At 35.4% G+C, this 11,029-nt stretch overlaps 2 protein-coding genes across 5 annotated transcripts; one reads left to right on the forward strand and one right to left on the reverse strand.

Annotated features, from left to right (window-relative positions):
• Positions 1 to 65: 65 nt before the first annotated feature.
• Lfg (Glutamate NMDA receptor-associated protein 1 lifeguard) lies at positions 66 to 5,008 on the forward strand. 4 transcript variants are annotated; one of them, XM_011649413.3, is made up of 6 exons: positions 66 to 299; positions 2,290 to 2,368; positions 2,954 to 3,070; positions 3,152 to 3,332; positions 3,421 to 3,691; positions 3,827 to 5,008. In XM_011649413.3, exons 2-6 carry the CDS (start codon positions 2,320 to 2,322, stop codon positions 4,184 to 4,186), a joined length of 978 nt encoding a protein of 325 aa, XP_011647715.2. In that variant the 5' UTR covers positions 66 to 299; positions 2,290 to 2,319; the 3' UTR covers positions 4,187 to 5,008. The 4 variants fall into 4 exon arrangements, with proteins under 4 accessions (XP_011647715.2, XP_011647713.2, XP_088933672.1 ...); XM_011649411.2 differs by having other exon boundaries at positions 67 to 299; positions 2,302 to 2,368; XM_011649412.3 differs by lacking the exon at positions 66 to 299 and adding an exon at positions 943 to 1,282 and having other exon boundaries at positions 2,302 to 2,368.
• A 412-nt stretch (positions 5,009 to 5,420) lies between these two features.
• On the reverse strand, positions 5,421 to 8,455 carry Rab10 (RAS oncogene family member Rab10). Its single transcript, XM_011649414.2, has 5 exons — positions 7,677 to 8,455; positions 6,851 to 6,911; positions 6,610 to 6,748; positions 6,417 to 6,506; positions 5,421 to 6,311 (listed from the first exon to the last, which is right to left on the reverse strand). The coding sequence occupies exons 1-5, from the start codon at positions 7,801 to 7,803 to the stop codon at positions 6,126 to 6,128; spliced, it is 603 nt and encodes a 200-aa protein (XP_011647716.1). The 5' UTR covers positions 7,804 to 8,455; the 3' UTR covers positions 5,421 to 6,125.
• Between the last annotated feature and the right edge of the window lie 2,574 nt (positions 8,456 to 11,029).

Below are 11,029 nucleotides of genomic sequence, written 5' to 3' on the forward strand. Positions count from 1 at the left end.
AAGGCAGACGGAAAATGCGATGCAACGCGCAAGCGTCCGCCGCATGATACTGCTCAAAGTTGGCTGACTTCACACCGTTCGACGGCGCACTTTAGTCGAGATCGCGCGATCGCGCTAGTGTGAGTTTATCGGCTGTTCGTCACGGGCGCGTAGGCTACGTTGCGTGCGACTGTGTCCGATTGCAACCGTGCAAGTAGAGCGATTGTCCGACATCGCCACGCATTTTCGTGTACGCCACAGGCTGCGATCTAAACCGGGATCCTGCCGACAAGAGTTACGGGGACCACGCGTGAAACGAGGTAAATAACACACCCGTCCGCATCGCAATATTCGGGGAGCGAACGCGACTATCGATTGCGACTATTTCCAGAAAGGACGACGGGGTGACGCATCCGATCGACGTATTTACGTCGTCCCGCGCATCTCGCGTTTTCTCTTCCGGCCCTCACGCGCGCGGAACCGCTTCGTGGCGATGGGGCCCGGCCCCCTTAATTCGACGATATCGCGTGCGGTGGAAACGCCGACCTGTAAACCGCGGTTGTCGTGATCACAATAGATTACCGCGGTTCGATACACGCGCGACCTTGCCGTCGTGGAAAAATCGATCCAGAAGGACGGCGTATCACCACGTCGAATATTTCGAGTCCCATACAACACAGACTTCCAAGGGATGTTCTAGAGACATCCAGAGGATTCCAAGGATCTCTTTCATCTTCGATTAACTTAATCGGCTGATTATTCCAGTGGAATGGACCAATCGCATTTGTTGTTAAATGTTTGTCGACAAATACGATCGATTAATTCCAATAATCGAGGACGGTGAAAGAGATATTAAGAACGTTTCCAAGATGTCCCCTAGATAAAGTATGCTGTATAAAGACTTGAGATTTTTGGGAATGTAATCTTTTTTTTTTTGTTTTTTTTTTTAGATAAGATTCACGGTAATCAGCACGTCTCTTTACAGACACTGATGTCTTATCGCGAGTAACATCGCGATTACACGCGCACTCATACATTGCCGCGGATACGTACGGATTTAGGCACTTTGCGTGCGCGCGCGCACGCGCGCACGTATGTACGTGTAAATTTTTCAGGAAAACTTTCGCAGTACACAAGTAGATCGTCGTTAATCGCGATTACCACTATTACGGCGAAGCCGATATCGCGCGTTATCTCGAAGTGACTGTTTATTCCTAATTATAGCGACGAAAAGAGAGGCAGGAAAGAGAAATATATAATCTACCTTGCGTTTAAATATCCGGCGAGATCCGAAAAGAATCCGGTAATTTGCACATCTTGTTCCGCTTACGCGATATTACGTGTTCGCAAATACTTTTGCGAAACTTTCGTCTACGTGATTGTCGTAAATATTAAGCTAAGCTGCCGCTTGCTGCGAGATGCAACATGAAACAAATATTGCTTATCAAGTGTTTGTGTATGAGTGTAGTGTGTATGAGTTCTTTTCTTCGTATATATAGCTAGTTGATACGAATGTGTTAACTCTTTAAACATATCTAATATTCTAACAATAATAATTAATAATAATAATAACCTGTGCGTAATCGAAATAATTTACTTGATGTTCACAATATCTTCGCTTTCGCTTACTAATACATTTTTTTTTTTTCAAAGAAAGTAATGATATGAATAATAAAACAAATTAGTGAATTTTTTTGTTTAATTAAGATTTATTATTAGCAAATTTTTTGATATGATCATAATCAGTCAATCAATTTTGTCGAATCTTCGTTATCGCTTTATTTGCTAAAATTCAGGAAGATATATCAGCAATCAGGAACTAATCCAGAATTTTTTTTTTATGACAATCATGAATGAGTCAGAGATTTTACATTTTAGTAGGATATATGCTTTTTCAAGTGTTTGCCTATGACTCAGTGAACAAATGTGTAAAATATTAATCTCTTTTATTTTTTTATTATGTATTTAACATGTGTTTCTGTATTTTTTTGTTATTCTTTTGGTATGCTACAAAAAAAGGACATAACAATTGATAAATAACATAATAATTGATAAACTAGTAGATGTATTGAATTTTAAAAATATTAATCATAATAAATATTTTTTCAAAAATAAAAATATGATATATGTGTATTTTATTTTTTATTATTGTTTTCATTGCTTCATTTATGTCTTTTTTGATACAGGATAAATTGACTTTAATAAATTTTATGCATAAATATTTAAAGTTATTGATTTACACTACTTGATTGGAGTTCCATTGATGTTTCTTTTTTTCTCTCAAGAGAGATCTAGTTATAGTAATATTAGATTCTTTTTCAGCTAAAACAAAACCAAAAGATGACAACTTGGCAAGCACCTGGTGCGGGGTTCTATGCAGGGCAACAAGGTTCTGATCTTTTTCTTTCTGTTTTTTGATATATTTTCCATTACTGTGTTTCGTTATTCTACTGTTATATTCGGGACCCATGTCAAAGATTGTTCAGTCGGCAATTAGCATTATCACTTGCTTGAGAGGATATATATATATATATATATGTATATATATATATATATATATATATATATATATATCCCACGCATTTCAAACCACACTGCTAATATAATGGTCATTTTTAATTAATGACATTTAAGAATAAAAAAAAATTATTAATATATATAAAATAATTATTAATATATATCGATTAATATATATCTGCAATAACACGCTGATATCATCATCAAAATTGTAAAGTTAATTTATATATATGCAATACATTGCAGCAGATCATGTTAAATAATTAGTGTCTTTGAAGAGCCAATTGCACTTATGAAAATTCAATTTTATAAAAACATAAAACATGCACTGTATAATATATAAAAGTAGTGGCTGCTGTTACTGCACAGAGTTCTTCGAGTTGTTATTGCTTGTTAAGGTTACACGCATATTGTACCGTAATATCAATGTTTATATTTTTCAAATTTGACTGTGCAGGTCCATATCCTCCATATCCTCAACAAAATCCTGGATATCCACCGCCACAGGAAGGCTATCCGTATCCTCAACAAGCTCCAGGCTACCCACCGCCTTACTCCGGTGGGAATCCGCCAGGTATATAAATGCGATTTAAAAATCTTATTTAAACAATCTTAAATTGTTGCGATTATTCGTTTATCGCGCGTATGTTTATAGGTCCAGGATTTATACCTCCACCATACGGTGAAGCGCCACCGCCAGTTGGTCCAGAATTTGGAGGAATCCCTCCAACAGGTCAACCAGGAATGTACGGAACCGGCTATGGGGAAGATCCTATGCAGGATGAGATCAAAGGATTTGAATTTAATGACAAAACTATTAGGAACGGCTTTATCAAGTAAATATCACCTAAAATTTAGTATGCTTCAAAATATATGAATAATAGATACGTATATAAATATATACTTTTATTTTTTTATTTATAGGAAAGTGTATAGCATTTTATTGTGTCAGTTGGTCATCACATTTGGAATGATTAGCCTATTTATTTATCATGACAAAACACGAATGTGGGTCCAGCGACACACAGAGCTGTTTTGGATTTCTTTCGCTATAACGATTGTTCTAATCATATGTATGGCTTGCTGTACCACTGTGAGACGCAAAGCTCCAATGAATTTTATATTCTTGTTCGTATTTACATTGGCAGAGGCTTTCTTACTATCCACAGCTGCATCGACATATGATTCTAAGGAGGTAAGTTGTATGAAATGATTTTAATTCCGAATGCTATACAAGTATGTAAATAAATTTTGTATTACGTCACATTGTGCAATTATGACATGTAACAAACTTGACATCGAGATATTTACATAGAGATTTTTTTTGCAGGTCATGCTAGCCGTTGGAATTACAGCAGTAGTTTGTCTAGGATTGACGTTATTTGCATTTCAAACAAAAATCGATTTTACTGGATTACATACTGTATTGTTTGTCGCTGTGCTCATTTTACTCGTTTTCGGTATGATCGCAATATTTTGGCCCGGAAGAATTATGACTTTGGTCTACGCTTCGCTGGGCGCACTAATATTTTCTCTATATCTAATTTACGATACGCAAATGATGATTGGCGGAAAACATAAATACTCTATCTCGCCAGAAGAATATATTTTCGCTGCATTGAGTCTGTATTTGGATGTCATCAACATCTTCCTCTATATTCTAACTATTATTGGCGCTTCGCGAGACTAATTGATGTCAATTACAATAATTTTAATTGTGTTACAAATACTATGGAATACACTGTCAGTTTTTACTTACCGCCGTCCTGCTCTTGCTCTCCACACAGTTATTCTGAGAGCACACTGTAGGCGAAGGAACGATGAAGCGTGAAGGAGCATAATCTTGGCAACAGTTTAATTTTTATGAAGATAGCTTTTACAAATTTTCAAATATTAATATATATACAGACAGCACGCTTGTATTCGGAGCCTTTTGTCTAACTCCATAAGGCGTAATACAACAAAATATTTTCCACGTCTTGGGAAGAAAACCAAATATAAATTCTTATAATTGCTAATATATTTAGAATAGTATGTCATTGCCATTATTGTTGTCATAAAAATAATCAATGTTATTTCTTTGTCGATTTCATTTTCAATATTTTTCACCAGAATTCTTTATTGTAAGAAGCAGTAGTCAAATTTGTATGTCTTATTTTATTAATTTTTTTAAAAACTCTTAGATATTTTTCAATATGATATATACACATATAATTAAAAATACGTAAAACCAATTAATGTATAATTGTTATATATATGTTATAGTGTGATACAAAGCATTAGTTATAGTATTATATTATCTGGACTTGGCTGTAATTCCAGACAACCCTAAGAAATACTTGTATCTGATGGTTGTCCTTACATATACAATATATATATATATATATATATATATATATATATATATATATATATATATATATACACATACATACATATACATATATAGAAAGTTGAGATTGTGTTTACTCTATCCAAATTTGAATAAAATTATATGATTATTTCTCTGGTATTTATGATTTTTTTCTTTTGATTCCAGTTTACATTGTAGTAGCATGTTGCGATATTTTTCATCAAACATGTTAACGCTATTTCTGCGATAAGATAATTTCTGTATAACATTACGTAACGTGTGACAATCCTGTTTGTAACGTCATATATGTCTGACTCGATCACATATGATCCGAGAGAAAAGAGTGGTCGGATTATTGATACTTTTTTATCTATTAATAAAATGTTAAAATGTTAATCTTATAATTTGAATCATATACGTGACATGCTATTATCTCTATGCTATAAGAAATGATTACATATTATATTAATTATTACTGTCTACTTATCTATAATTTTGCATTTATGATGCAAACTCATTTTCTACAAGATATATATATGTGCGTGTATCTCTACGAAATGAAAACAACAAATTCGAAATTGCGAATATCTGTATTTATAATAAATCGGCCGTACATAAAACGGTAGAAGCTTTTGGTTTTACGCGTTCTTTCACCTAACTTAATATACAAATAAGCATGTGTGGTGCGATTATTTATGTAGGAAAGCATCCAATGTCCAAACGAATTATCAAGATTAAAAGCCGACAATACTCATACTCACACCACTCAACATGGTAACAAATTGCAGCCTCATAACAAACAATATGTCCTAGTTGTCTTTGTTCTCAACGATGCAATATTTTACATGGAACATGAAAGTTCACCATTGAAATTTGTGTGCTTACGCAAATTTTTTTGCGACTCGCATAAATTAACAGAAGTTTAAGTTCGTTAAATACTATATGTAGATACAATTGTATATGCATAAAATAGCGCTTGTATTTTTATAAACTTATTGACATTTATATAAGTGTATTTAAAAAACAAAATTTAAATATTGGATCGATTGAATAATTTTTTGTTAGCGACGACTTTGTTTCGCTTGTAGCATAGAAAAACATATTTTTGTCAGAGCAAAAGTGAGATTGAATTATATCAGATCAGGCAGTGTCGTAAAGTGTCGAATTACGTCATTATGCTTTAAATTATGCTCTAAATCTATCGAGGGATTTATCCCAAGTGGCACGAGCTGATATATAGTTCGTTATGCGCCATTAAAATAAATAACATATAAAATTAGCAGCACCGATTCGAACTTCTTTCTACCCTTCGATCAACCGTTACTCTGTCAGGCGCGTCTTGTGGCTCCTTGCCATGCGTTTTGTCCAATATTGCTTCTGCTAGTTCGCTAAATGCTCGATCAATATTAATGTTCGCTTTCGCGGATGTCTCCATAAATCTAATGCCATGCTCTCTCGCTATCTGTAAGATAAAATTTTGTTTACAGAAATTATCGTGTTTTTCAAGACAAAATGTTTCGTTATTCATAATATATCTAACAAAAAATTATGTCCATAAAATATTTACCGCTTCTCCCTTTTCTGTACTGACAACGCGTTTTTCCTCCATATCACTTTTATTTCCTAATATCATTTTCTCCACATCTTCATTTGCATGCTATAGCAAATGTTTATGGTGATCATTATTATGTGATTATATTAACAAATTTACTTATGATACCAAAAGTTTATAAAATATATATAAAATAAATTATACTTACTTCATCGATATTTCTCAACCATTTTACAATATTTTCAAATGTTTTTTCGTTAGTAATATCATAAACAAGCATAATCCCCATAGCCCCTCTGTAATATGATGTTGTAATAGTATGAAATCTTTCTTGTCCAGCTGTATCCCTGCAAATGAATAAGCATAAAATATATATATAGATATATAAATAAAATGTATATATAGATAGCTTAAGTGTAAGATATACAATAATATATATGATGACTCACCATATTTGTAATTTGATTTTCTTTCCTCTTAATTCGACCGTCTTGATTTTGAAATCGATACCTATGAAAAAAAGCACTTTTATTTTTTTGCTTTATTAAACAATAAAATATTTTAGAATATTCCCATATATATTCCAAGTACATATTTTATATTTTCCAGTTAGTATCATTACGATAAAACCTTAACAAGTTAATTACAATGCGTACGTTTTTCTGGCTCTTACAATTTTTAATATTTATTAAATCGTTTTTTATATATGTACAAAAAATACAATTTGTACATTATTCATAAAATCATTTGTCTTTTTTGTAACTTATACAATATTCATTTATCCTCAGAGATGACGATGCGTGACTCGAGTGAAACCTCGCGAAAGCAAAGTACACCGATCACCTTTCTTTTTTTACTCCGAGAACAACACTCTGGTAATGGTAATTGCAACCCGATCATTGTGTGTATGGTGTGTGTGTGTGTGTGTGTGTGTGTGTGTGTGTGTGTGTGTGTGTGTGTGTGTGTGTGTGTGTGTGTGTATGTCGCGCGCGCGTGTATGGTGCACGTACACGCGCGCGCATACACACGTGTACGAACTTTCGCACACGAAAACGAAGCGAGTCGGATTTTACGGAACGAGGCGCGACGTCCGTCAATTTTTAGGTAAAGCGCCGCATTCTAACCTCATCGCCGGAAAGAAAACGCAAGCCGAATTTAGCGCTGTTGACGAAGAGAGCGAGTCTATGACTTGTCTCTACCGGCCTTTCCGATTTCGTTCCCACTTTTTCATTCTCTCTCTCACTCTCACTCTCTCTCTTTCTCTCTTTCTCTCACCTATCGTGGAAATAAAGGTGGTGGAGAAGGCATCGTCCGAGAAGCGAAACAGTATGCAGGTCTTGCCGACGCCGGAGTCGCCGATGAGCAGCAGCTTGAACAGCAGATCGTACGTCTTCTTCGCCATTTCGTCGCCGAGGCTGTCCCGCGTCGAGGAGTAGGCGCCGTGGAGGAGAAGGAGGCGGAAGAGAAGGAGGAGGTGGAGAAGAAGGAAGAGGAGGAAGAGGTGGCGAAGGAGGAAGTAAACAGAGTAAAACGAGCACGGGGCTGCGGTGCAGCCGCGGTGATTCGCGGTCGGCTAAGTTGTTGCGATCAACAGCGACGATTCCTCCACGCGATGCGCCGATGCTCCGTACATCGAACGTTACGCACCGGTTATAGTCGCCCAAGGTCGAACGAGGGCGCGTCTCCCGACGAGCTGCGACGTATGTATGTGGATGTATCGTGTCGTATCATACATACGGGCGAACCGGTCGCGGAGAGGCGGCGGGCTATTAAAAGACGGCGCGACGTCACGCGACGGCGGAGTCAACACGACGACGCAGAAGCCATCGGGGGGGTAAACGCGGGGTGACTTTCGGCACGCTCGCTCGGCTTTTCGCTTTCTCTCTCTTTTTCTCTTTCTCTTCCCCTCTCCTCTTCTTCTTCCTGTCTACGTGCGTACGGCAAGTTCACTACTCCACACTTTGCGCTCGGCCGGCGGACAACGCGAGATCGAGCGACGATCCGGTGTTACCGGCTGAATGAGTGCGCGATTCGCCGTGGCGTCGCGCATCGCGCGACGTCGCGTTGCGTCGCGTCGCGTTGCATCGCGTCGGCGGCGATTCGCGGAGACGATCTGAAACCAGCGATGTATCCTTCCGACCAAGCTCCTGCTTGTTATCGCGAAAAGTCGTTTATCGCTTTGCTGATGAAAAGGGACGAGGTGGGATTTTTTTTATTCCAGTGTATACGAATTTGAAAATCCTTCAATTTTCGCGTTCAATAAAAAAATATTAATGTTGAATAAAATTATCGTATAGTTAATAACGTTTTTTTTATCATGATTTATTTAGCATCATTTAGCTTGAGTCTTATTTTGTGATGAGGTACATTTAATTTTACGATAAAAAAACTAAATTTTAGAAGAAATCTAACATACATATTAAAAATTTTTCGATATTATATAGGCATTGTGATAATAAATTAAAAATATAACCACGAGATCCGGGAAATACTAAAATAGTGACGTCTCATTCCCGACGAAGATTACATTCACGTCTTGATAAATGTACGTCTTCTGTGTGCGTCAATAATAAAATACTCAGTCTTGAATTTCCAATGCGTATCAAGTTACTTCTTTTCGCTAGCTTATACATTAAAAGATTAAAAAATAGTTTACTGCTAAAATTAGATTATATATATGCGTAAATTAATATGTTAATTAAAACGTGTTTATGCAGAGTTAAGGCCCAGTTTACGCCTTTTATTATTACGCCACTTATTAAAACACATCTATAAATTAATCAAATTCAAAAATTCTATTTTATATACATTGTATTTATAATTTCAAACGTGAATATTTAAATTCATTCATTTTGTAGGCTTATTAATTGCCGCTGCACGCATGTAGCATCGGCGTAATTAGAATATGATACTGGTTATCCGATCCTTGAGTTTCTTATCAATTTTTCATGTTGAACGAACAAGGAGTAGACGCGGTTCAAATGCACAGGCTGGCGCATATTTTTCTCTCCTCGTTGCAGTTTGCAGCTATGACATTTGAAGTGTTTCTATATGTTAGTTTCATTACTTTTTCGCAATATACATGCCAAAGATAGCTAACTTGATCCGCGTGGGTGGAAGCTTTCCTTGTCCTCCTACACCATCTCCTTTATTTATGATATATTTATTGTCATCTGCGTCATATACGCAGTTATTGTCATCTCACACATCTGCGTCATATACGCATACGTCATATACTGAAATATCAGAGATAAAAAAGGATAAAAGAAGAGCCTTGTAAGAAAAAACGGAGCGATGCAGTCAAGAGTAAATTAACGTTTTGTACTGATAAAAACAAAGTTTAAAAAGAAAGAAAAAGGAGATCCAAAGAAACGACATACGATATTTTTAATAAATTACGAATTTTTTTTGAAAATATAGAATCTGTAAAATTTGTAGACGAGCAACAATAAAGGCTAACGGGATTGATCGACTGTACAACCCTGCAAAATCAATTATGCATTCTTTAATGCATTATTGCAACCTGAAATTGATTTTGTAGGGTTGAATAGCCGTGTCGAGGTTTTGCGTAAGTCGAACATACATATGCTCTATCACAGAATTGCACTCGCATGCGCGTGAGTTCTTGCAACGACATTGCGCGTGGCAGATGTTCCCGAAAATGTCTCACGCACGCGCAGATTTTAGCAATGCGCTCGGTCCTCTCAGTCGTGTATGTATTTCACCCCGATACATAATTATTATTAGGCCCTGCGCACAATGGAGGAACAGAAAAATATCAAATTTTGAAAATAAAAATTAGGAATAGAGTTAAACATATAACGCAAAATGGACATAAGTAAATGTAATATATAACTATAGTCTTTGTGCCTTAGGCCCAATAAAACTTGAAATCGATTCGAGCTCTTGTAACAGAGGAAAAATTAACTAATCATATTGATCAATTGATCAAAATAATTACTACAACTATCAACTTTTCCTCCAACCGAGATTTCGTATCAATTTCTACATCGTAGACACAATGCCTTATGAAGAGAATTTCTTTCAACGTTCTTTAAAAAAGGATGTTCATCAAAGGAAATAAAATTTTTTGTAACTATTTAACATTGCTGAAAGCGTTTACTTGTAGTAATGTCAACACAATTTGCCTGCAGTTTTTTTTTATCTAAATTAATTTCAGATAAAAAAGCAAATTTTACTCCTATAATTCATATAATAATTTATTATTTCGCAGAAAATCATCGCCAATTTTTAAAGATAAATTTGTCGATTAGTAAAACAGGATTCAAAATATAAGCCTTAAAATCTATTCAGAAATTTGCATAACTGCATAACTATATGCATAAAGAAAATTATCCAATCGCATTTCTATTATAAGCGTATAAAAATTGGCGATTGGATAACTTTCTTTACGCATATGATCATGCAAATGTGTCTGGATAGATTCTAAGGTCCTATATTCTGAATCTTTTTTCGCTAATCGATAAATTTACCTCTAAAAATAACGATGCAAATTTTCTGCAAAATAATTTTCTGTAAAAACATTTATATGAATTATAGGAGTAAAATTTACTATATAGTTATGCAGTTATAATGCAAATTTGTCTGGATAGGTCCTTAATGTGCAT

This window comes from Pogonomyrmex barbatus, unplaced genomic scaffold, assembly GCF_055798465.1.
Source record: "Pogonomyrmex barbatus isolate J1 unplaced genomic scaffold, ASM5579846v1 scaffold2, whole genome shotgun sequence".
Classification (NCBI taxonomy): domain Eukaryota; kingdom Metazoa; phylum Arthropoda; class Insecta; order Hymenoptera; family Formicidae; genus Pogonomyrmex; species Pogonomyrmex barbatus.

Bases quoted from the DNA above. Each gene is read 5' to 3' on its own strand.
- Lfg (XM_011649413.3), top strand. From the start codon at position 2,320: ATGACAACTTGGCAAGCACCTGGTGCGGGGTTCTATGCAGGGCAACAA. The intron at 2,369-2,953 runs GTTCTGATCTTT...TTGACTGTGCAG, and splicing joins GTTCTATGCAGGGCAACAAG to GTCCATATCCTCCATATCCT. The intron at 3,692-3,826 runs GTAAGTTGTATG...TTTTTTTTGCAG, and splicing joins CGACATATGATTCTAAGGAG to GTCATGCTAGCCGTTGGAAT.
- Rab10 (XM_011649414.2), bottom strand. From the start codon at position 7,803: ATGGCGAAGAAGACGTACGATCTGCTGTTCAAGCTGCTGCTCATCGGC. The intron at 6,749-6,850 runs GTGAGTCATCAT...ATTCATTTGCAG, and splicing joins AAAATCAAATTACAAATATG to GGATACAGCTGGACAAGAAA. The intron at 6,507-6,609 runs GTAAGTATAATT...CATTTGCTATAG, and splicing joins GGTTGAGAAATATCGATGAA to CATGCAAATGAAGATGTGGA.